The 27,692-nt window shown below is 39.2% G+C and overlaps 1 protein-coding gene across 1 annotated transcript in view; it reads left to right on the plus strand.

The window, feature by feature from the left end:
* Nucleotides 1-24,180, plus strand: part of LOC139137361 (G protein-coupled receptor 161-like) — a 39,157-nt gene extending 14,977 nt beyond the window's left edge. The window contains exons 2-3 of the mRNA XM_070705412.1: nt 21,164-21,371; nt 21,844-24,180. Of these exons, the coding sequence (XP_070561513.1) occupies nt 21,164-21,371; nt 21,844-23,000 (1,365 nt within the window). The 3' untranslated portion in view covers nt 23,001-24,180. The remainder of the gene's footprint in view (nt 1-21,163; nt 21,372-21,843) is intronic.
* Nucleotides 24,181-27,692: the final 3,512 nt, after the last annotated feature.

Below are 27,692 nucleotides of genomic sequence, written 5' to 3' on the forward strand. Positions count from 1 at the left end.
CCTAAACGTAAGTTCCCAAACATTTTCAGCTGAAGTTGCTTAATTATCTATTTTCAATGTGATTACGTCAAGTTTTTTCCCAACTGCTTTAATTTCATCTGAGTCGCACGGCTTTAAAGTAAATTCATCATTGCTAAGACAGACCTCTGTGAAATGCTACTGCGTTCCACTGTTTTCATGTGCGTTGACGTGGCAAGTCACTTGGATAGCCTTAACATATTATATTGAAAATGAAAAATAATATTTTTTACATATATAAAAGTAACAAAGAAACTGTAACCTCCATCTTTATGAATTAAAATAGGTAGGTAGGTAGGTAGGTAGGTACATCTAAGGATGCATGTATTGATAGATTTATATGTGTACTTATACGTATTAAGATCAGTACCAAACCGTATAAGTAACTTTCGAGATGTAACTTTCGAAATTAAAATGCAAGATTTGTAAGGAACCGTACCCTTGCTAACAGAATTACCAGGAAACGAAGTAAGCACACGAGTTTAGCTGCCATACGAACTTGTCAGTACCAGGCAGGATATAAATATCAACCTGAAGAAAGGTTGACCTAAAGTAAAGGTTAATAGACTGTCAATTTCGCTGCACAAACCATTCATCCTGAAGGGCAAGTGAAAAATATGCTCCCTAATTATCCTATTATAAGCTGAGAACAATAAAGTATGTTTGTTAGCGAGCCAAGCAGGGCTTTTTTCCAGTCTGTTGGTTTGCAGGTCTTTGAAGCAGGAAGATCGATCAATTCGAGGTTCTCACAAAATAGTTCCCCAAGGACTGTAATAAAAGGAGATTGACGTCACGCGTCTTTATAGGCATTTGTTCTCCATATCAAGTTCCTAACGTGCCAGCAGGTAGATTGTGACTCAAAGATTCTGTATCAACCAACAGAAAACGCCGTAAATATGTAAAAGAACGGACGGTAATTGTAATTAGTTTAACTCAGCACGTTGATTGCGCAGTGTCCCTCAAACTGTAGATTAGTAGCGCATCGGCGCCATTAAGTCTCCATGTCTGAATTAGGTTCATATCTGACAAATGTCATCACCAGACGGATTTTTTGATATTTTCTCAAGAAAGATAATCATCTGAGCCGCATGCATAGACAAAGAATACCTGCGGCTGAGTAGAGAGACAAAAATAAATGCTTCCTTTTCGATCGCCTTTATCATAAATTAAATATTATGCTTTGTCAATGGTTAAACACGGAATTTGAATAGACCACGTTCGGTACAAATAGAACAACTTGCGCAAACGCCAATAGAAATATGTGCATTTCTGTGCACCATCGTAGATTTGGTTATACCGACGTCACGTGATCTTTTCGGCTTTAACTGAGTCTTGAGAAGACCATGCGTCCTGTTTATTCCGGAGTAGAGCCATTAATATTTTGAAATGATATGAGGACTGGATAAATTCCATTATCGATTTTCTGCTGACGTCACAAGGTGACGATAGTGACGCGAAAGCCTAAGGAACTTTTTGCCGCTATGTAGTTTGACTGTTTATGCATCTTAGTCTTGTCGATTACTTTCCCTCCCAGTTGGACCTTCCGGCAGTAAAACCTTTGACAAACGCAAAGTCCTGTGCTTGAAGGAAACCCCTTCAGCTGATTGCGATCTCCCAACCGCTCATTACGAGATGGAACCAGCATCTTGGCAAGATTGCGCACGTCATGAAGCCAGAAAACATTTGTTGACATTTTGTTCTCGTAAGCTTCTCAACATTCTCATGACTGCCAAACATCTTCTTTTCCTTTTTCGCATTTAATGGGGTATTATTAGTAACAGTACCGAAAGGTTACAGTGCTCGTCATTGGTAGTATTTTCATTCATTTATGATAAGGTGCCTTTAGTTTGCCTTTCCCCATAGCAATTTCGTGCCTTTCCCCATAGCAATTTCTTGCCTTTCCCCATAGCAATTTCTTGCCTTTCCCCATAGCAATTTCTTGCCTTTCCCCATAGCAATTTCTTGCCTTTCCCACTGGCAATTTCCTATTTTAGGAGGTAGTTGTGTTAGACAAGTTGCACATTGCAGATGTAGCAAGTTGTCGCCGTTTTAAATAGCGTGGGTAGACATTTACGCTTAATTGTGGACTAAAGGTTAAAGGGATACGACACTGATAGGGTTTATTGTATCAGTTTTTTAACCTCATGTAGAGTATTCACGTTAGGGACGGACCATTAGATCTTGGGAGGTGAGGGGGTCACAATTACATTGTGAATATTTTGTTGCTACAATTGTAAATTTTTGATTTTTTTTATTTCCAAGTGAATTGCCAGATTTATCATTTTTTGCGTTCTGATTTTTTTTATTTTGCAAACTAGTCTGAAGATTGTTTTTCCTAACTTTTTGCTATGATTTTTTTTTCTGTTTTGACCACCCCCTCCCAAAATCTAATGGTCCATCCCTATGCGGATATACCTTTCGACGTGTAGCTTGGAAGATATCGCATGTTCAACCGATATAGACGGTTGTTTGTGCCACATCTATGTATGCTTTTCGCCCGAGGTAATTTCGTCTCACATGGTTTTTATACTATTTGCATTTCGGCCATTTGCATTTATTAGTATTTATACTCTGAAGGTACTACAAACACGGGCTCCTCGGACTGTGGGACTTAGCATTGTAATGAGAAGAACAAATATTTACATTTACTCTGCCATGTCGAGTCATGCAGCAGACGACAAAAAGTGAAGACTTTGGCACGCGGGCTTGTCAGAGTGTCAAATTATAACAGCGGTTCAAAATTATCATACTAAAGATCGTTATTTAGTTTTAAAATATTAGACTACTACATTGATGACGGTAAAATTTAATATCGCTTTTTAAATGTCGTTCCTGTCTTCTCGTAAAGCTCTCATTTGTGTGTGTGTGTGACATTTGAACATCAATATTTTATCGCGTCTAATCCATGTGTTTTTCAAGTCTAAACACTACATTAATATGATTGGAATAAATGTATTGTTATCATACATTTTATTTCAACCGCCACTTTGACAGTATTTCGTTTAATTGATAACATACATCGGCATCTAATAAAATTAAGTTCATCCATCCGTAATGTTTGTCGCGAGTTATCGTTATGGTATTGTTTTGTCTGACAAAAGGATCAATTTTTTATTCATGGATGGATTCAACTCACAGAATTATTATCTATGTTCCTGTCTTGTTACCATGGCATCCATCAATAGACAAACCCTATGGACATATCTTTGTTGTAATGTTTTCGATTCGCCTCTTCATTTGCCCGTTGGTTCGGCCATTTGCATATATCGATGTGTTCCACACTTCCATACATTTATTGGTGTTGCTGACAAGCCCGCGCTGCTCTTGTGACAACAGTCACATATGCTCATTGGATGACCCACCCCTCACAATATGGAATCGCCGGCGTTCATCCCCGGGCTAAGAAGTAGATCCAGCTAGTAACCCACAGACAAAACTCCGCCTGAACTACTGTTCATGCAAAATATCTCCATTCCTCTAAATGTCACAAGTTTGCTACCATGACAACGTGCACTTTTTCGCGCTTTTACAGGACCAGCTCATTGCCAGCGACGTTTTGAATTAGGTTCAATATCGTACGTGGGTGAGAAATCGCTTTCAGATTCACATTCGCTGAACAACGTCAGACAAAGTCGTGAAGGTCAATGCCCTAAAGCTTAGTACGAACAAAATGGCCCACAAACACATTCAAACGATGTTTTCCCCAAAACTTGAAATAAGCGAATTCGCCACACATTGCTCTTTACTTCGTAACAATGAATACAAATGCCAAAAATACTGTGGCATTATCAATATTTTAAAGTAAAATCCTTAATGATGAATATTTAGGCACTTCTTTATGAAATGGCGGGAAGAACAGGTCACAATTTTTTGGCAATTTTCATTCGATGCGTTCAGCGCCCACGTACCAATCAATGCTTCGATTACTTTACATTGTGTGGGTTGTACAAAATTGAGCAAAATCTACTGTTATTAATGTAACTGAGGTCATTCAGGGTTACAGTATAATTTCCAACAAAGAGAAACTGAAGTCCGATCCATCATGTACCGACCACGGTGAAGATCTGTTAGCTCTAATTATCCAAAGGAAACACCAGAAATTGCAGTGGAACATGCAAATCTATTTTAAAGTATGAAGTCATATAAAGTTTGTTGTACAAATTTATCTGATTAGTCTCGACAATCCAGACATATCAAATTACTTACATCATATTTACCCTGATGAGTTGGATATCAAAGAAACAACAGAGGGTAGGAACTAAGCTTCATATCTTGATCTGTTCCTACAAGTGGGTACTATTGGCTACACACTAAGCTGTATGACAAAAGGGATGATTTCGATTTTGAAATCATAAATTATCCCCACTTATCAAGTAATATTCCATCTGCACCTGCTTATGGTGTGTATGTGTCTCAACTTCTCAGGTATTGTAGGGCTTGTGATTCCTACGCTGATTTTCAACTGAGACACAGCTCATTGGCATCAAAATTACTGAGACAAGGATACACAACAAAAAGACTCGTTAGGACTTTCAAAAAGTTCTACGGTCGATATGACGACATTGTGGCCAAATATGACACCTCGGTCACTCAAATGATTAACGACAGCATTCCCGGCTTTGACTTATTACAGTGATTCATATCCTGTATCTTTTCATACAATATTTAGACAATTTTGGGACAATCCTGACGGGTGTAGCATGCTAGAAGGGTACGCTTACCCATTCCGGACACCTGGTACCACCACTAATTATCAGTGGTTCAGGATGGTCCTACTTAAATTTGTAAATCACAATTGTCCCATGGACCTGGTAATATATTACCTTGAATGGAAATGATTATTGGACCAGTTTAATGTCATATTACCGCCAAACGACAGTCACCCATCGTCATTCGCGCCTTTTTTTATTCTAAAGTCATTAGCGTAGGTATCGTTGACGCAGTCTCAGTGGGCTTGTCCGAGTCGTTCGCTGGTTACGCCAAACAGTGTATCTGCTGCTACAGCTCTGATGTTTTAATACTAGCGGAGTAAATCGGATTAAACAGGCCCTGGGAAATTAAATTATCAATAGCTAATCCACTAAGTTCTCTGCGATGGGAAATACTGCTCTTTCGGAGCAGAAATTGTATCAGATTTTGAGAAATCGGAGATTTGCGTGTCCTTTTGGAGATCGCTACCGTCAGCCACAGGCAAACTAACAAGCAATCGACAAGCATTTATTTGATTATATCCATTTGAAAATCTAATCAGACATTTCAGCGATATAACATCGAACAAACCAGTCTTTGGTATTTTGTACCATTTCCGATTTCATCTCCCGAAGTCGATGAAGTGAAAATCGTGAGAAAATGTTGACGTTGATGTCGCCCAAACACATTATTAATAAACGAGTACTACCTGTACCACGATGTGGCTCAGTCTTATACGACGGTTATATTTTCAAGTTTTTTGGGGGTACGAGATGGCCGTTGATTAACGAAATGATGTAACTGAATTCTACAGTCATCTGTATACGTAGCTTCATTTGAATATCATCGAGTGCAGCGACACAGATTTTTATCAGAGAAGATATTTAACATCTGCCAAAAATATTTTCAGCAACAATTTTTTTTTAGTTTCACTGTCGTCTGGATCCTAACGGAATGACTAAAAGTTACACATGCCGCGGTATCATTTCACCGCTATAGTCAGACAAAACAGGCGATTTTATTATTGATATTACCAGAGAAATTGTGGCAGCTTGATGGGTTTCCATGTTAATGTCTGCCTTTCTCATGATTTCAGTTCACCATCTTGTATCACTCACGGTACCCCCGTCTCTCTGTCTGGCTGTGGGTATGTCCGCCCTTCTGTTTGTTTGTCTGTCTACCTATCCTCTGTTCTGCTTGTTTGTCTGTCTCTCTGTTCTCTGTTCTGTTCTACTGTTCTGTCATAATTCATCATATTTAATCTTTTTAATTCACTCCCGCCGATGTAGTAGTGGAAAGACGACTTAAGCCGTTTGTAATGAAATGTTAACGCTTACACACAGAAGCTTAAACCTCCATTCACTTTATGAAAACTGAAATGACTGACACGCAAATATCGCATTAACTGCATGAAGCGTTTCGTCGTCAGTGTGTCGGAGGCGAATGAACTTGACTTTTACTATAATCTACCGTTTCTAGGCAACCGCAACAAGACGCCCCGACTCTGAAAAAACTGTGCGGAAGGACGTTGTAAAACCCGCGCGCGCGAAAATCGTTCCATCCATTGGTGAAATGTGAAGTTAAAGGAAAACCAATTGATAGCAGTTAGCAATTTGAAATTTGTCCCTTAAGTAAAGTAGATATATACATGAGCAATGTGTTGAGATCGGGGGAGGGAAAGGGGCAAGATTGCAGTCACAAGTTTTCTTCGAAGACGAAGTGAGCCGCAATGCTGGCACATATTAAGAATGTCCATGGGCTAGAATTTGCGGTGCCAGAGTCCTTCCAGCACGATCGAGACTCTGTGGTGAGATTGGCACAGCGACTGTATGAAAATAAAAATCAGAATTGTAAAAAAAAAACGGGTGTTCATCGCGTTGGATCCCGCGCAACATTGTCTCTTTCAGTATGTATTTTATTGAGAGGGAAACGACAAATAATTGGGACTTGTTAACCTTTCGTGAATCGCAGCATGAAAAATTGCAGTGTAAAAAGCCGCTTAGCGTCAGATTGCAGGTGTATAAGGCTAAGGGGCTTTGTCAGCATCCAATATCTAATGGCTACAATTGCCCAGCACAAAGGTTTTAACGGTACCATGACCCACAGTGATAGTACTGCGACCCATTAGTTCGCTGATTCTATGCGAAAAGATTATCTTTAGCGCACGGCTTTTCTCTGTGGCCAGTGTCATGGTCACGGTGCCGCTAGTGTTTGGTTCTCAGGTATTCGGAGTTATAACGCTTGCATACGATTCCTAAGTGATTGTAACAGTGCTCTGTAATGCAACCAACAATGTCTTTCCCGAAGTGAGAATGTCTCAGATGTATCAGAGATGGAAATCAGCGTGATTCACAGCGGCTCAATTTTTCAGCGCTTTCTTTACATAGTCGCCCAGTGACACAGACGCCGAGTTCTCCGCCAGAATATTTGCTCACTCCTTTCAAATATTCGATTCCAATTTCAGTAAGACAAAAATCGATTTTCTGGGCTTTCCTTCTTTCAAGTTTTCTTTTGACGCCCATGTGAAAAATACCACGAAAACAATCTTCCCTATGAAACGATGCTAAGCATTTGTGCATACGAGATATGTGCGCGCCCAGTGATTTTTGTTCAGTGTGTGTGTGCTTACGAGCCTGCGTGCGCACTGGCATGCACGCAACAAAGTAGAGCAATCTCCATGCTTGCAATAGAAGGCTCATTAGTATATCTCGTCAATAAACATTTCAATATTTGTCTTAATTTTTTTGTCAGAAAATATACAGACAAAACATCGCCACTGAAAAAGACACCGCTGCTTTGCCGAACTTTACATTGAAATCACATCTCGTAGAGGACCATTCATCATTTTTAAAACTTTCATAGACGATTTAATGGCAGACATCCGATTTCGCCGCCAGGCATAAGTGTGCTTTACACTATTTATTGGATAGTAGATCTTTGATTGGCCATTAACGGTAGGCGAGGTTCGCTTTGAGAGAAATATGGCCACTTCTGATGAGGGCCTGTATCGAGTCATTTTTCATGGAAAAATGGCGACACACACTTCTGATTGAGACGGTGGTTGTTGAGTGCACTGCACTGTCGTCCGGAGTTACTCTATAGCTCTATAGTGCTCCGTTTGCGACTAAAATTTCAGTTGAATCATGCACCTTCCGTTGTGAGGTTTTTTCCAGAGCTGATGCTAAATACGATTTGATATATGAAACATAGATCAAACAAAACTGCTCAAGTGTGAGAGCCATTTTGCCTTCTACGACTAGTAGTATGTGCCTCGAGAGTGAAAGACTTAAACTTTTACTAAAACTTTCCATAAGGAATCTGTCGACCTTTTTCTTTCAAAATCAAGAAGAAAAATCGGGGGTCAAAGTGCAAATTTTGGTACTAGAGACACAAATTACCCAAGATTTACCGATATTTGAAATTCAAAATGGCCGCCATCCCTGTGTTAACTCTATGGAGACAAATAAAGTTGTCGATTTTGGCAAAACTAAGACGGTTAAAATTTTTGTTACACCAAGAGCTTTAAAATGAACCCCCACAAGTGGTATATCAGAAAAGAATTGTAAAAGTTTGAGAGTCCGAATATCTGTCCCCGAGGCGCGTTCAACCCGATTGCTGATGCTATTTCGGATGTTTTCTTTTACAGACATAACCCAGCTTAATATTTATGACTATTTACCCCCTCATAAAAAAGGAACAAACCCCCCAAAAAACCTGCAGAACCAGCGAACCAGTGAAATATTTGCTATTTGTTCTTCAAATATCCTCGAAAGTAAATAAAGTGTATTTCAGAAAATATGTCGACGCAACACGTATCGATGGCTTTGACGCTGATAGCAGCCTTAAATAGTTCGGTTTTGTAAGGAAACACGATTGGATGTAGAGTATAGTGTCTGATGGTTTTAGGCTAGACAATTGTAAAAAGTGTTACAGTGGTGACTATGTTTCTTCTGCACCAGAATCGAGGAAAGTGGTGATGTTATCGTAATTCTTGCTATGCTGCAGGGGACATGATGTTGTGATTGGCTGACACGTCTCTCAGCGGTCTCTTACTTTTGCATTCGCAGCCAACACAGGAAAGGCTCGCCGGTAAGCAATGCTGACTGCCGCCGAGGTTTTGCAATTTCCTGTCCCGAGGCGCTCTCATTACACTCGACGGACTGTTGACAGCTCTGTTCAGCTGAGGAATCGCCATGGCAACAGGCTATTGAATACTGGGTTAAGTGAAGTATTGTGTGATAGGGAACCCTTTTTCCGCTGACGATCAAATTCTTCTCGCCCCAGTGCGTGCTTACATGGATGTGTATTGTGGAAAGAATTGACTTAGTTCTGACTTTTTATTCAGCCTATTGTACAATTACTGATGGACAGGTTGTACTCGTTTTAAACAAAATTCTGATCGTTCGGTGACTGGCTGTTGACAGGATTTGAACAGACAGGGTAATTTGATTAGGTTGCACATACGTGCATGCAAAGTGTCGGCCGTATAGTAGCGGTGTAAAATTTCAAGTATGTAATTTCGAAAGCTAAAAAATTCAAGCATTTTGTCACTAGCGAATTTGCTAGAGGGTTTTAGAAGCAAAATTATCCAAATATGTATTAGTCGTGCAGCAGGTTGGGAGGAATTGCTGCATTCGCAGATACAATATGAAAATATAAAGACAAGGACGGTTATAGTCATATACTTGCTTAAAAGTTGGTGATTTTAGTCTCTTAGAACCCCAACCTGAATTCAAGTAAGTTCATTTTGACTAGCTCAGTCGCGCCACTTTGCTTGTATAGTGTTCAGTTCACTGCGCAGTTTATTCTGCACAGGGTTACCCACAGTTAAAACTTTCGCCCCTAAAACTAATCCATTTTCATCCAAAATATGGACACGAGAAGCCACTGTAATGAGGACATGAGAACCTGCTACAAACAACATTATTAGGAAATCTGGACTGAGTCTATGAGTACATGGAGGCAGCCTTTGTCACTGAATATATTAAGAATAATCGAGTTTCATTGATCGATACAGTTTTCAGAAATATGTGTCATAGGGAATGATCGCAGCTTGTGAATCATACGTTTTTTGCAGAATTTTGCTCTGTGTAATGACGCCCTCTCTTCGGCAAACTGCACATCTTTAAGAATGTTCATACGTACTGCATTTGCAGTGGTTTATGAGTCCATGTAGTTCAGAATTGAGTTTCGTTCTGAGAGTAAGCTTACATTAATGCATATAAGGTATACTCTGCGGATTTTAGACACACCAACTTATGACACGCTCAACATATCACAACTTATTAATAATTATTAATCATTATTAATTATAAATTATTATTTATTAATATTTATTAACAATAATATCATTGTAATAATTATTATTAATAAAAGTCTACTTCAGGTCGACGGAAACTTCAAATAATTGAAAATTTACGGACATAGTTAGAACTGAACTGACACAAGGCATAATCATAAATGGATTGTATTTATAATAAGGCTCTGTAAATAATTTTTTTTTTGCCGTCCTCTTGCTGGTAGGTTTTCAGAGAAAATTAAGAAAACAAACACAATGTTAACACTATTACAAATAAAAATATTATTTTTCCAAAAGTAACCAAATAAAAATAACTTATGTTAATACACTTGTGCTTTTTTCCCCTGGCTGGCTGGTAGATTTTTCAAAATCCAAGGACGGCAAACAAAGAATTTTATTTAAATGGCTTAAGAAAACATCACACTCATTGTTTCCAATTGATTAAAAATTGTCAAGTATTGCACAAACCAACCCTTAAGAAATAACCATTTATTTGTGTAATTTACTGGTGATGGCGCGTAAAATTTATTCTTGTTTTAAGCAAAAATTGAAGTACAGTGCATTGTTTTCACGTGATGGTCCCCTCGACTACCGGGTGAAGTGTTTCGCTTCCGGGTCATCGCTAACATCTGTTCCCCGCGATCCATTGAAATCGTATAGGATTTCACCCGTTGTTCCTCTGTGTAAATAATTGATGCAAGAGGATAGCGTAATATGCAGTGCGTTATTAAAAACGTTGCCATCGAAATGAATAGCGGTAACATTACACCGAGAATAGTGCAGGGACGGAGGAATTTGCAACCAGATTCCACATTATTCGGTAGGTAAGCTTAAAGCCGCCTTTTTTGTTGCGTGTTAAGCGCCATTTCATCGCAGTTACTGGTATCAACAATTCCTGTCGATAGAAAGGTTACTAAGAGGGCGTGTGCGAGCCTGAAATAATACACGCAACTCGCTATGTATTTTCCCGCTGCTGGGCGTATGCCCCGGTTGTCATTTCATTTAGACCATCAAGTTAATACACATTGACGCAGCTCGTACCGGGGAAACACAAATACTCTGTAATATTTTTTTAAAAATCGTGTTCAGTCGTCTAATTTACTCGAAAACGCTATTGTAACACCCTAATCAGTCGTGCATGAAACAGAAATATGCCAAAGAAGTGATTAGACGATGGATAACGGGCAACTTTAGAAAATCTAATAATAGTTGAAATGAAACCGAACAGTAATCTAAATAGATTGCTCACCAGTATATATACAAAGCTAACTCTGCGATCAATTGAAATTTTAATATTCCCTGCTTGTCCAGTCGTGATTCTTCGTTTCATTCCCAGTTTGGGTCAAACTTCTGAATTGAATTTTCATCAATTTTATTTCACTCGAGGAAATTAAACAGTTTATGAAACGAATAAAATAGCTGCGGCTTTTTCTTTCATTTTCCAGTCTGAAAGAATACTGCGACCTCGGGCATAACTCACCTGTATTTCGATCTATAATCTTTCGTGCTGTATTGATTGCTCGGCAAACGCTGCACAATGTGGCTACACGTCGATGAATATTAATTTTTCAGATAAAAATATTGCGTTCACCCGGTATATTTACGTTATTGAAAGGCTACAACAGGCGTCAACCTGTCGCTCATATCCAAATGCAGATGTTGTGCCTCAAAACCTATTGTCTACACTTGTGAATGCTCTGAGCTATATAAATATGTCGGCTTGTTACAATTTCTGTGGTGCGATCGCGTGGTGGGACTATTCTTCACCATATGTTATAATACACGCCATCCTTAGTTAGCGATTGATTCAGTGTTGTTGCATTCTGTTTCTCGGCCGAATGTTGCTTTACGATGGCCGCACGCACGAGCTTGTCAAAACCGAAAGTGGCCCAGAGAATATAAAATGAGTTGCGTGTATCGGAGTGAATTAGCTTTTCATATTTCTGTGGGATCGCAATTTATTGATGCCGGAATCCGTTCATTTGAACTTGTGCTCGACGCTCCACAACGGAATTTTTTTCGCAGATCCGGGAGTCTATTCTCAGAACGTAATGATACGTAATACGCCGCAGAGCTCAATTAAAAGTTTCCCGTACAAGCGAATTTCCCACGGCCTCTTTTCACAAAGAAGGTGCCAAATCTCACAAGCGCGAATGTTTTATTCGGTATTTATTTCATCCCTTCAGGTGGCTAAAAGGAATAGTCCTGTGACTGCAATAGAATCTGAACTGCCTAAGTTTGCGCAAAGCGCAATTAGTTTGTTACATCGCCCTTAATATGTCATTTTCAAACTGTGATTATACCCGTTATCAGCAAAAACTGGAAGCAGCTGTAGTAATTTAAACGGGCGATCAGAAAAAACAGGACGATAAGAAAATGCAGAGACTGACTGTCACGTTTTCAGGATTATTATTATCGCTGCCACGTTTAACCGACACCAAAACAAACAATAATTTGCGTCATTAGTCCGGGTACTTTACTTCAGCTGTGTTGTGTATATTATTTACATGAAATATTATTAATAGCAAAGTCAGAAGATGGGTACAAAGTTCAAAATTGCACACCATTTCTACGCCCTTAAACAAACATTCATCTTTGCCTTTAAAGGGCGGTGGTCGTCAGAACGGCGCTCAAAGGTCGCTAAGGACCCCTACGACCGATATAAACACTGTATCCAAGCTACGTTGGCGATTGATAAAAGTTAAACATGTTAAATCGTAAAATTTAAATGTCGCTGCTATTTTGACATGATGCATCTATATAAAATGCATGAAATGCATTGTTTGTAAACAAGAAAGTTGCACATGCGCAGTTCCGACGACCACTTCCCTTTAAAGTCGGTTACTCTTATGGTCCTATCGAATATTGTTGGAACCACTCAGCTACGTCCATTGTAATTCGTATTAAGTACAGGCCCTGTCTATGTATAAAGCAAGTTAGCTGCAACAATTGTAGCCCACGGGCCTTTGTTTGCCTTTTGGCTATTCAGCCCCGGATCGTAGGGTACAAATACTTCCATAGAAAACGTGGCAATTTTGCACAGCAGATCTGCTGTGCACAGAAACGGTACGACTGGTGGCGAATCTCCCCTTACTTCACGGAAATTTTATCAAAGACTTGCTTCCTGGTAATAAGCGATCCCATCGACACAAACCAAATGCTTGATAGTCGTAATTTAGGCTGAAAAATAACAGTTGAACGACTCTGAGTGTAATTTTTCCTGCGAGATCTCGTCCGTTCAAGATGGAGGCAGATTTGAAGAAAAACTACAATTATTGCAGCTAAAAGCAAGTATTGTCAGTGACGAATGACATTCGCGAGCGAAGCTTTTTCTGCATGTTGAGCTATGGTATTTTATTTGAACATCCATGATATGAAATGCGCTCAAAGGTCGTATGGGGCCCATGCGACCAATATAAACACTGAATCTACTTTGGCGATTGATGAAAGTCAAAACATGTCGCCATGATGTAGGCCTACATCGTAAAATTTAAATTTGTTGCAACTATGTTGACGTACTGATTAACATATCGTGTGCGAAATACATTGTTTACAAATAAGCAAATTGCAAAGGCGTGTTTCCGACGACCCCTCCCCTTAACCATTGAGCTGGATGTTTTTGTTTCTGTGGGAGAATGTTTCCTTTTAAGGACGATCAACTTGTTAAAGCTTAGATAATGTAATTTCAATGAAAATACCGCTAAAACATGTAATCGTACTTTCGATACTGTAAAACTTTGTCGTTATTGTAGTATGGACTGGACCTCGGACAGTGATGATTACGAAATGTTTATTCATCGAGTTTGACGTCAAGAATATGATTGTTTTTAACTACTTTATAATGAGAATTCGTCATTATGTATTCATTTATTTATTTGTTTATTTATTTATCAATTCATTCTCTAAAGGCTACCAGTTTGTTTTGATGTTTTTTCACTACTACGTCACTTGAATGGCCTCTGTTGTGAGTGAAGAGTAGTATCAACACGTAGGATATCGTATCCTTACCTCAACTCCTAATCATATCGCTGGATCGTGCAATTCTCCAAAGTTCACCCAGCGTCTAATGCCATAAAAGGGGTTGTTGTCAATGGCAACCCTTCCTGACATCCGCTGATAGGCTGAACAGGTAGCACTACCCGAACTAGCCGAAACAAGATTATGAATATTAAGGTAATATGCACCTCGAAAGTGAAAGACTTAAACTTTTGCTCAAACTTTCCTCAGTGAAACTTTCAACCATTCTCTTACCAAAGCAAGAATAAAAATCAGGGGTCACCGTGCAAACTTTGGTACTAGAGAGATAAATAACTTGTGATTTCTCGATATTTGAAATCCAAAATGGCCGCCATCCCTGTGTTAACTCTATGAGAAAAAATAAAAATTTCGATTTTCGAAAAACTAAGCCGCTAAAAACTTTTCTTTTGCCAAGAGCTTCAAAATGAGCCCCCACAAGTGGTAGGTCAGAAGAAAAGTGATAAAATTTGAAGGCCTGAATTTCTGTCCCCGAGGTGCGTTCTACCTTAATGTCCTTCCCATACAAAGTCGAAAAATCCCATTACATCTTTGCAAAGCCGTCTGGGGCTTCATATTTAGCTAATGTCAGCTGTCAGATGTGACGTCATATTGAGACAGTCAATCAGTCTGAGAGAAGATGCCCTTGTTCAGTTTGCGGCTAATCTTTTGACGGTTTCCGTCATATGATGTTCACAGGCTGTCTCCTTAGGCTTCGAGGTCGACGACCTTACTTCTAGTCGATCAGGACGAATCCTTCCTGTGATTGGACGATGAAATCACGTGCTCGCCGAGTCCAATTGAAGCACCCTGCATCGCAATAATGCCATTTTTCGAGACCATTTACTTGTTAAAATCTACTAAATGTCGTTAGCGTTGTGTCTTTAAAGCATCAATGCTCTTGCTTTTTTGAGTTTTAGTGGCCGGCGCAAACTCTATCTTCACTATTTGATACTCTTCTTGAAATTCAAATGCCACCGATTCCCTCGTTTTCCAAAAAGTGGGACTACTAAAATCAGCGAAGTTTATTAATTTTCAAGCCAGCCTCGGGCAAATCATTAAAAGCAAGTGAACACATGGCGACAACCAAGAGCTTGAAACGTCACGTAGCTTCTGTTTCCTGCTATTCCATATGGCCAAAACATTGATAAGGATTAAGAAAGCAATTTAGCGTACTGAATGACATTCCGTAGACATGGAAAATGTCCCTGATTTTTAGTCAGCCAACTCACAAGACACAGAATTGAGCGCATTGAAACTAATCTGACGGATGCACTTATCTCATACCCGTCTTCGTCCGGCCCCCACAGACTAAAGTTAATTACTGTGTTCTAAAAGCACGCATTTCGAATGCATAATTCTTTGGGGGAGATTAACTTTACAATCTTTATTGCCATGGAAACCTGTTTTAAAGTCAGTGCAATATAATGGAAAGCATCGTCCCCTGCATCCTGTATCAGTCCCGCTGCCAGTCCTCCTCTATAACGGGAAAACAACCTGTCGGCATATTCTCTTATCTCTTCACTAAGTCGCTGAGTTTTTATCCATTTCAACGGGTATTTTAAAACGTGTTTGCGCAATACCTGAGCCAAAAGTATGGCGCAAGACAGACAGAAGGCAATGTGAGAATAATCCATTATCTCCGAGGCAGAGGAAGACGTGAACAGAGAAACCATTTCATTCGAGAGTGGAGAAAAACTAAGGTATATATCATGATGACAATTACTTGGCGAATAGAAGAAATACGTAATGTCATATTTTTCTTTTCCAAACGTAAGACTACCTTCACACTTAAGGTAGTACGCATCTCGGGATTGCAAGACTTAAACTTTTGCTCAAACTCCCGACAGGAAAGTTTAAACCATTTCCTTTGGAAATCAAGAATAAAAATCAAAGGATGACCGTGCAAAATTTAGTGGTAGGGAAACATATCACTCTTACTCATCTGACACCTGAAATTCAAAATGGCCGCCATCCTTGTTTTAGCTGCATAGCGAAAAATTAAATATTGAGCGTTTACAAAAATAAGCCTGTAAAAATGATTTACTTGTAATCATGAGCTTCAAAATGAGCCCCCAACATGTGGTTGATCAAAACAGCATTGTAACACTCTAAGAATCCGAGTATCTGTCCCCAAGGTGCTCTCTATCTTGAAGCATTCACAATCAAATGACGGTGTATGTATTAGGCCTAGCTGTAATGTGAGGTTAATGTAGAATTGACTTTTCACGTAAATAATGAAACATAAATTAATGCGCAGAGACAAATTGAATGTTAAGTTCACAATATATCAATCTATGTGCTTTTATTATGTTATTGTATGTGTACGTAAATCTAGGGCATGCTGTCAACATGACATAGTTTTGCTGTCTTGATAAACGCCATTAGGCCTAACTGTAATGTGGCCGGAAAGGTTTATCTATTCTTGTGTGATAAATCTCACCCATTGAATGGCAAGTTTCAATATCTGCCTTCGGGACGCCATCTACTTGTGCCCAGGTCCAGGAAGAATCTTTTTAAGAAGTCATTTATACCGTCAGCAGTTGCTGTTTTAAATATGAATATGTCTGATTCCATCCGGAGAACCAGAGCAAACGCCATTTTAAGTAGGAACTTTTAATATAGTGTTGTGTTTGTCTGTAACTATTGTATTGTTTTGTATGGTGTTGTCCGTATTTGGTGTTTTTATAGCGGTCCTGATGTTTAAAGACAATTTTCCATGCTTTTATGGACATAAAGTATATCTATCTATCTAAGTATCTATAATAAGTCTGCCCGGCAGCATATTGGTCGCTCCTGTTACCAGATAAGGTAGTATGCGCCTCGAAATTGAAAACCAAACCTTTGCTCAAACTTTCCATTGGGAAACTCTAGCCGACTCTCTTTCGAAATCAAGAATATAAATCAGGGATCACCGTTCAAAATTTGGCTACGTACTATAGAGAAACTATTTCCCAGATACTTGAAATTCAAAATGGCCGCCATCCCTGTGCTAAGTCAATGAAAAAATAAAATATCCGATGTTCACAAACATAGCTGGTGAAAACTTTTTGTTACTCCATGAGCTTCGAAATAGGCCTCATCAAGAAGTAGACCAGAAAAGTATACAGTGGAGGTTTGAGAGTCTAAATATCTGTCCCCGGGGCACATTATGCCTTAATGTTGACTTTCAACATTGTTCTTTGACCGATTTGTATCAACATCTCAGACCTTGTTATCTCATTAAATGCTAACGTTTGTTTTCCAAAATACTTTGTTCTAAGTTTTCCCGTTTTGAATCAAATTTATAATTGAATGGATCAATTTGTCTTCAGAGTGACATTGCCATGAACTTTACCCTTCTATGTCGGTATCAACCTGTGTAAAATCACACACGATACATAGAGCGTCACTTGTGTCGTGCCTTTTACATTGTAATGGTACAATCGTTGCCTTGGAGTGTTTGCTCAGTGACCTCGTGGGATTTAATTGCTGTGATTCACAGTTTCTCGACACCAAGGGATTCTGAGAAAATCAGTTTACTTTCAAGAGCTCAGGCCTGGTTTACGTCTGGACGTTCTGGTGCATTGACTCTTATCGTCTTTTGTGTGATTGATGCATCACACACTGCGCTCATATCACCAATGCCCGTCGTCTATCTATTCCCCGCATCTCAGTAAGCTAGCCAGAGACCCCAGCAGGCAATTAAAACTGCGGAGTAATACCATTCACAATTTGCAGTGTAATGCACCGATGAAGCATGCAGAAATGAGATAATGCAGCCATATTGTTAAGGAATTACTTTTCTCTTAAGGGACCGTCGCACAAATCGCAACAAAACATGCTCCGAACGGCATATCCCTAATAATCATGAGTCGCTTTATAGCCCCTCATACCAATGATGAATATCCTATTCACAACATTGACTTGAAAAAGAAACGATTTTAAAGGGACGATATGGTCATGTTTTAGAAATTAATCTCGTCGCGCATTTTTGCTGGTGTTATTAGATGACTGATTACGTGTATTCGCGCCCTGACGTATCGGCATTGCCTGGAACATGTCGATGACGTCATTTTAGCCTATGCCAGTACTGTCACTATACGTCACTGAAACATCTTTCATTGAAATCTCATGACAGGCTCAAGTCGAAGATTACATGGGCCATACTGATCAGAAAAAAGTCGAAATAAGCCTGTATAAAACATGCAAGTTCAAGGATGTGTAATTTATCCCATCCCTTTGAGTCCCGTCTGCTATGCGCAACATATCCCGACATCCCTTGTGCATATCTAAAACTTTTAAACAGTGGTTGTACTGAAAGGATGACCGCCACAGCTTCTCACAAACGAAGGAATGCAACAAAAGTATACTTGGCAAAGTCTTACAGTGATTGGAAAGCTACAAACCCGTTGACCTGTGAACATGCATCAAATGCTCAATCTGCTTCTCATTTGCACGACATTCATCGCCACTGAATGTCTGGGAAGAGGTAATTTGATGTTTATCAACTAGAAAGTCGCACAGCCGCAGACGGGACGACCCCCTCCCTTCAAGCGGTCAGAGAATGTTTTGGCAATTTAAATATACTCTTCTTTGTGCCTACCCTTGCCTCCATCTGTTTTGTTTGTTGACAACGGCCTGTCCGTTTGTTTGTTTGTCGTTAGTTTCCTATGCTGTATGTGTGTTCAACACTCACTCCGTATCGATCTAGCCTCCATTTGCCACCTGTATCCTACGTCACCGCTCGATACATTATCCCATGCACGTTCCTCAGTCCCTTCAAGTGATGGAGACACAGCCTAGTGTAATGGGAGAGTTGTAATTCCTCTAAAAGGTCATCACTTTGACAGATCTGGCAAGGGAAGAGCTTTCTACAATTGAACAAGGAGAAAAGCGGCTTACGAACACAATCCTGAACCTTGTCCTGCTCAATTACACCCGTGTTTCTGACAAGGGTGTTGTCAATGCAGTACTTTTAGAAGCGTGTTGGATTATTTGCCTTAAACAGAAATCTGGGCTTTGCAAAGGATACAGAATTCTTGGATATTTAGCTATGATAAACAATTCATAAACACAAATAATGGCTGTATGATAGCACTGAGTATTATTTAAATGCTAAGATCCTTGGCCACCTTCAAGCTCAAGTGCATTTGCATGGATGCAGCGAAACGTTAGAATTAAATAATGTCAATGATCTGACGTTTGTTGAATGAAATAACTTCAATTCAGTTTGGAAACGAAAAGTTACTGCAATACTTCTTTGTGTTGTTGTCGTTGTCGTTGTTGTTGTTGTTGTTGATGATGATGATGATGATGATGATGATGATGATGATGATGATCATCATCATCATCATCATCATCATTATCATCATAATCATCATAATCATCATCATTATCATCATCATCGTCGTCCTCGTCGTAATAAAAGTCATAGCGATGACGAAAATGTGGCAAGATGCGCGAATTACTGAACGATTCCCCGCTGCTTGGCAAACATCGCCCGCATTGCAGATCACTTCGTTCGCTGTCTAGCAATGACCCTTTACTCAGACATCAAAAATTACATTTGCTCCACAATGCGTTGTTCTTTCACGTCGTATAAAGAACATCTTTTGGCCTCTGAGGCCTTTCATTACTATTTCCAAACGAATTCTACGCGCGACACACTTAATAATAATATTCGTTTTACCAATTAAACATGCAATCACGATAAATTGATTCTCATAAATGTAATCGAAGTCGTTCATGCGTATTGAGTTTTAAAATTCTCTTACAGTCGTTAGAAAAACCAGAATGTCTGACAGTTAAATTTGCAATGCACGAACGTTAATATGTGCTATTACGAAGGACGACGTTCACTTCGAGTCCCTCCCTCTCTGTTAACTCTCGAATGAGGAGCGCCCTCGCCCAACGATCCCAAATCATGACGCGGTCGTCGGTTGGTTGTTTTTTTCCAAGCATGACTGTTTCAGATGAAGTCTCGAATTGTACAATAACATGTTTGACGCGTTACATCACGGAACTGACGATTTATTTTCCTTGAAGATCTTTACATCGAGTTTATTTTCTTTTGTCGGGCACAATGTCATTCAATCAATTTAATACACACACAAAAATTTGGTTACAGGGATGCGGTAAATACGTACCGTTTAAAATCGTTCTATGGCTGATGAACATGTTCGACGGTCTCATCATGAAGATCGGTACCGACTTTTGCGACTTTAAATCAAGGCGAATCATCAAAGCTTTTCAAGATCTGTTAGTAATAAGCTGCTGCAAGTATCATTTGCCGGTCTGAGAACTAAATTAATTTTTTTTAGAGTAACTGCCCTAGCCTGTACATTGAGTTACATTTTGTAATTAGTATGAATGTTAGAAGTTTTAAGCATACTTGCTGTAAATTTTATCTTCAGAGTTTTACAGATAGTTTTACTGGTTTGATCTGATAGTGTATTATCTCCAGATTGTTAGTTTTGCTGTTGAATAAATAGTAGTTATGTCCGGCCGTAAAGAAAAGGCTTACGGCTAAAAATGAAAGATCATGATCGTTTAAACTTTGTGCCTTTAATAAGATAGGTATACCTTGTCTGACGTCAGAGTTTATCGGTATCTTGACTTTAATTCTCCTAAGGTCAGGAAAAATAATTAAATTGTTGCCTGGAATCGCCGCTTCCACTTCAGTCAATTTGGATTTTTTGAAATTCCGGCAGTTATGCCCCACATTGCCATGACTCAGTCCTACCAGTGATGATTTGTTGTTTTCCACTGGGAGCGTGAGGAAATGCTCAGAATTCGTTCGGTTTTCACTGCCTGTATATGTAATGTCTCTATAATTGTTAAAAGTTTGTAAATCTAGACTCCAAGTCATCAGTTACGATGCACTATGACTAGTGAGAAAGTTTGCCGGTTCGTAAAAAAATAAAATCCGCTCGCCGCCTTTGTGGTTTTGCCAATATGATCAAGAGAACACTGTTCTTTTGCTCGTTTGACTCCACCTATGAATAGATTTATTTTGCTGGACAGGAATCTGTCTTATCCATACTCATACTGTCACGTGGTTTTGTTTTCATCCGAAATAGATCTGTATATTTGTCCCCTGGAATAACACCATGCGACTCCTCGCGCCAGTCTTACTGATTTTATATTGTTCTTTTTTCAAAGGCGATCAACACATACTCCCTAGCCCACAAGAAAAATTCACAATGGATGAGCGTGGCCATCATCTGGTGTAATCTCGTCCGAAGTCTCGCCAATCCCTGCCTGATTCAGACAATCTGTGATCGCTACAGACAGGGTTTCCTGAAAACGATGGGCAACCGATGCTGCTGTCTTCAAAATAAATTTGAGGAAACGAAAACAATAGCAAGAGGTAATTGTAATCTGTTTTGTCGTTATTTTGTAGCCAGAGTGATAGCTATCCCATGTCCCGCCGTTTAAATGAGAATTTTATTTCGTGTGTGTGTGTATTTATGCATTTTTGTGCACACTGTTAGTGCATGGCCGTGTAAATGGTATGAAAAATGTTCTTTGAAACTAATTACATGTGTTAACATAATTTCCGGTTGAAGTTCTTAGTTTCCTATTATTATGCTCATTCATATCCTGTTAACACGTCACTGCCAGCATACGTCATATCATATCACGTCACATGACACCCCCCCCCCCCCCCCCCCGAATCACGTACAGCTTGTACGTCAGGCAAAAAACACCAAAGCACGGCAAAGTCACGTAACGCCACAGGTAGACGACACCAAAATCGCAGTATGGCTAGCTACCATGGCCATAATAATCAAACACCACGATATTATTTGATACCATCCGGACCATAATTTCTCTTTCAGAAAACTCGTCGGACAATATAAAATCACCAGACTATTCAGGATTGTCAAATCACAACTTCTTAACGGAGGAATACTGCGACGATGTTGTGCCTTCTAGAGATCACGCCAACTGTGAAAGTCAAAGAATCACTTCCACGGACGCCGTTGTAGAGACAGTGCAGGGTGTAACAAAGACGGTCGCTACTGACAAACAGAACACCAATTCTACGCTGATATCCAACGGTGATGGCGTGCTACCAGAAGGAGCAGACGACACCAAAGTTTCCGCCAAAGGACGGTCTCCCGCTCAGAAAACTTATCAAAAACACAAACACTTTGAAGGAAATCATAAAAAGTCAGAGAAACTGAAAATGAACGGCAGGAGAGGAGAGAAACTTCATACTCAGGGGAAAGACAACTTCCGGGATGCCTTTCGACTTCCGGTACCTACTATGGAGAGCGTGGAGGAAGAGAGCGGAGAAAGTGACAGTGAGGGCGGGAGTGAGGGTATGTACAGCGCTAAAGATATCGCCATCGTTCTCGATAAGGAAGTTGTCGTGGAGGCGCAAATAGAAGCTGTTCCAAGTAAACTTGACACAGCAAGCACGTCGCAAGAGAAAACTTCAAAACGAGGGAGTTCGATCCAAAAGCTTTCAGAGATGGGAAAGGCGACTGAAAACGATGAGATAGTTGGGAAATTAAAAGACCATGAAACGAATGAAAGAGAGTGTATGAGCAAGAACAAGGATGAGTTAGCTAGTGTAGACAAGAAACAACGCACAAACAAAAACGACATCCAGCGACGACAACCACAAACAATAACAAACCAATCTAACACACAGAGGAGGACTAACAATGACGAAAAACTGATAGTCGACAACAAACGCACAAATAGAGATAACTATGTCCACTCTCAAGTCGCAGACGGGACCAGAAATCAAAAGAATACAACGTCAGCGGTCCGGGGTCAAGAAAAACAGTCAGTGTCGTCTGCTGTTCATCCTTCCCGAAGACGCGTTCCATTGAAAGACACAAAAACTAAGACGATAGTAGACATTCACGCAATTTCCGAGCCTTTGACGTCCAAACCTACTCCTACGAGCTCGCCCAAATCGTTAGACACCACAAAAACGGCAAATAAGTCGGCTTTGTTCAAGTCAGAACTGAAGTTAATTTAACAGGCCCCGCTGAAACAGCTCCAACTCAGGAAAACCCGCGCTCACCGTTCACATCTCCACCGAACAGCGCCCGCGGGAAACCCACCTACGTCACGCCAGACAAACTTGTAACTGCGTTAAAAAGTGCCCAATATTCCGTCTTGGACAACGGTGAAATCGTCAGACATGAAAACGGCGACCAAGACAGATTACCCGAAATTTTGATCAACGCCCTCAAGGACCGAGATGGGAAACTGTCGCTACAAGCCGGACGTTATCGTGATGAAGTCACTTATATTTAAAGGGAAACGGTCGTCGGAACTGCGCATGTGCGACTTTCTTGATTACAAACAATGTATTTCATGCACTAAATATAGATGCATCATGTCAACATAGCTACAGCATTTCAATTTGACGATGTACACTATGACAAACATGCTTGAACTTTCATCAATCGCCAACGTATTTTGAATACAGTACTTACATCGGACGTAGGGGCCGTAGAGACCTTTGAGCGCAGTTCCCACGACCGCCTCCCTTTAATTACCCGCTGTGTGTTCGAGTCGATTCAGGCTTGAATCCTCATTGACTTAATTTACCTTAGATGTGAAATGTTTGTATTGTTTTTAGAGGGACAAATTTTCGGATAATTTTTTACAATTTCTTATCGTCTGCCACTTGTGTGGACACACTTTGGAGTCAATCGAGTAAATGAAATTTTCATAGTGTCGTTTTTGTGCAAATCGAAAATTTAAATGTTACCCGTAAAGTTAACAAAGGTTACAGCAGATATTTTGAATTTTTAAGTATCGGTAAATAACAGGTAACCTGTTTCTCTACTACCGAATTGTCCATGGTGATCCCAATTTCTATTCTGGATTATGAAATGGGTTGCATTTTAAAGTTACCTTCAAGTTGATAAAAGTATGAGGAAAACTAACTCTTTGAGTTTCGAGGAGCATACAGACGTACACAAGGGCAATGATTTCGGTTTACATGATGTTGACATGTAAATGTGACATAAGACAAAACTAGTTTGCATAAATTGCTTTCTAATGCCTCGTTATTCTGATAGACAAAATACCGGGCCGAGGCTGTTTTGACATACATCATAACAGACTGGTCCATCAATCAAGAGCACATTTGTTCGGAAAGAATAATAGCGCCCTCGACGATGAAAATGTCAGGTTAAAATTTTGACTGCGAAGAATTAAACAAAAAAAATATATGCCGAATTAATTTTCCACAAACTTTGCTGGGTAAATAGCTCACCGTGGTTATTTCTCATTTTAAAAATCAAATCATTGAAACTTTCTTCCGGTAAAGTTTCAGAGGAATGCAAATATTTTATCGTGGCTATTATTTTTTTTTCTCATTCATAGTAAAGATTAGACTGGCCGCCAGTCGTTTGGTTTGTTCTCGGCAGCAGTTACTGACTGGCTGACGCGTTCACCACACAGATCAACGCAACAGCCTACCACTAACGCGACAGTCTGCTGAAGTTTATTCCTCCAATTTATTGTATTTTGATATTTATATTACAACAGACTTGGAGCAAATCTATGTAAATATTTAAGCATTTCACATTTGTAAACGAAAGTTTCTGCTTCCACCCGTTTTGACTAACAACCTTCACATGATGATGAGAGCTCAACAAGAGATGATTTTCCATGTTCCCGATACAATCGGTTTAAGGTAGAACGCGCCTCGGGGACTCAATTTGGACTCTCAAACTTTTACAAATCTTTTCTGATCTACCACTTGTGGGGGTTCATTTTAAAGCTCTTGGTGTAAGAAAACTTTTCACAGGCTTCGTTTTTCAAAATTCGAAAATTTTATTTTTCTTCATAGAGTTAACACAGGGGTTTTGAATTTTCAATATTGGTAGGCTTAAATCTTGAGTTATTTGTTTCCCTAGTACCAAAATTTGCACGGTGACGCCAGATTTTTTTACTGGATTTTGAAAGAGAATGATTGAAGGATTCCTTAAGGAAAGTCAGGGCAAAAGTTTAAGTCTTTCACCTTCAAGGCGCGAACTACCTTAACGAGTATTTTTGAGTGTCTTTCTGATGTGAGAACATTTGCAGGTATATGATGTACAAAACAATGGTGATGAGCTTTAGTCATTTTGTATTTGTCGAACAAATTTTTGAATTTTAGTTTCCGTAGAAGCTTCATAATAAATGATAAATAAGGGACTTAAGGAGAGAGTATGAAAGACAATACCTATGTCAAGGTGTCCATAACAGTTTTGACATCACATACATATTTTTTCAAGATTTTTCATTAATTACCCGTCTCTTATATATATATATATATATATATATATATATATATATATATATATATATATATATATATACATATATATATATATATATATATATATATATATATATATATATATATATATATATATATATATATATATTCAACAATTTCAACAATTTCAAAACCACCTTTTAGACTCTCAACAGTCCCTAGTGCCTTCTTTGCCTGAAATACCGACAAAGTCATTGGCAAGTGCAATAGAATAGGTACGAATTATATTCTTATACATGTAGCCGATAGTCGAGTCGAAGGCTCGGAGGGCGAATACCGAATTTTAATGCCCAGCACATGTCGCGCTGCTACGGCGCGAAATTGAAAAAAGGCCCGAGCGACTAAAAGACAAGGAAATCGTAAATAATTTGCGATATACAGAGAATCAAATTCGAACTTGACAGTGTCCAATATACATTATGCAAATTTCCGTTTTTCTCCACAAAAATTCAGTGTTAATTGGTCATCACTGGGTCTCTTTCAAAGTTTGTGGTACAGCGATCTATGCTACATAGATTTTAATGACATAATTGTGACCCAAATATTAAATAAAATACACGAGCTCAACAAAGTGGTGATGGACAACACACTGTGCAGTGAAGAAAATATATATCTTTTTATTGCGTTTGAAAAGTTTACGATTTTCAATTAAATATGGTTTTACATAAATTCCATTCGTCTCGTGTGTTATTGTTGTATATCTGTGTAATATTGAGAATTAGTGGATATACATGCCTCCCTACTGTTGGCAAGAAAACATATGTATGAAGTTCACAGCCAATGGGTAAACATAGTATACACAGACAAGTGCTATCGCTGTTATAACAATTACACAAAACAATGAACCGTTGTTGAGAATAGAAAGTTCTTCTGCACGAAACAACATAAATATGTTTCACTAAGAATTCGAAACGTGTTTGATACCAGAAACACTTTGCGAAAGAAGCAGGATCATTTTTTCGCCTTTGATGAAGATTTTCACAAGAATCGTCGCAAAAGTAACATTTCATATTTCAAATTTCTCATCTTGTGACTTTCTACCTTTGCGAGAAAAAAAGGATTTCAAATGAAGTCAATTTCAGCCACTAGTCGTTCACAATTCATTTGAGCTCGGTTCGTATAGAGTTACACAGAGTCAGGGTCAAGAACACACCCTGCCCTACGTCGCCGAGACCACTTTTCCATGCTTCACTCTGGAATCATATATCAGTGTTCAGCTGTACATTGTTATAGGCACTCAAGTATATCCTTTGTATATGTGATATAATTTCTTGTCCTGCCTCCAATAATCAGGTCAAAATACCCGGTCTCATACTTGTCAGCACAGTCTGCATGGCAGAAATGTCCAAAATTATTGTTGAAAACAAATTCTAGGTTAAACGCGGAGTAGTATGCATTCTTCGACTAAAACATTGCATGCACTGTGCACGACACATTCTGGTTAAGCTACTATTTTGCATTTCAACAAATGAGTGGGGGATACATAAAAGCATAAACATCTCTTTTTAGAACAAAATAGTTAAAATATCTTCAAAGTTACACCACTTGTTCATCTAAGTTTTACACTGACTTTTATAGTACAACTCTGTAAAAGCTAAACACGCCATTCTGTGAAACAGACGACGAGATAGCATAAATGATGGCTATATGAACATTAGGCAAGAAACAACATTGCTGATCTGTAAATGAAAATTGTCGAAAATGTTCTGTCGTCGTCATCACCAATATGTCATATTGGTATTATTCTAAAGTTGATAAATTAAAAACAAACAAGCACGTTGTGACTCGGTGCGAGGGCCTTACCAAAAAGACTGTCACGTAACGAATTAAGATTGATTTTGTTTGCCTGGTTCCTTGATCCATTCTTCCCATTTTCTGACTGATTGTAGCCATGATTTCGCGTTTCTATGAGCCAAACAACACTCGTGACTATTGTCGCCAATCAAACGTAACTTTCAACAATTCTGAAATTGCAAGACGCAAACTGAAGAATTTTCGTTACTTCCTTCATTTGGTAGGTGTATACAAGGACACCAAAATTATCATCGTGTCATCCTTAATATGATTTTCTTTTTTTTTGCAACCTTCAAAATGCAAAACTTTTCGCAAACTACAGCGAGGGCTGACGTCACATGTAATCGCCATGTTTGGTCGTTTTGTTCACGGCCTGGACATCGGCAATGACGTCATAGGCGTGGTAATTGCAATCAATGTTTTTGTTCTTACATGTAATCCCGACTGGAAATGGTGATATCACCATATCAAAAGGAAATAATACCGTGACAATGTACGGAAAACTGGAATGTTAGAGAAAAGAGAACACAGCTTATTAACTAACTGCCCGAAAACTATTTCGATCAATTAAAAGACTACCACGTTGTTTAGGCAGTC

Source organism: Ptychodera flava, chromosome 7 (assembly GCF_041260155.1).
Source record: "Ptychodera flava strain L36383 chromosome 7, AS_Pfla_20210202, whole genome shotgun sequence".
NCBI classification, from domain to species: Eukaryota; Metazoa; Hemichordata; class Enteropneusta; family Ptychoderidae; genus Ptychodera; species Ptychodera flava.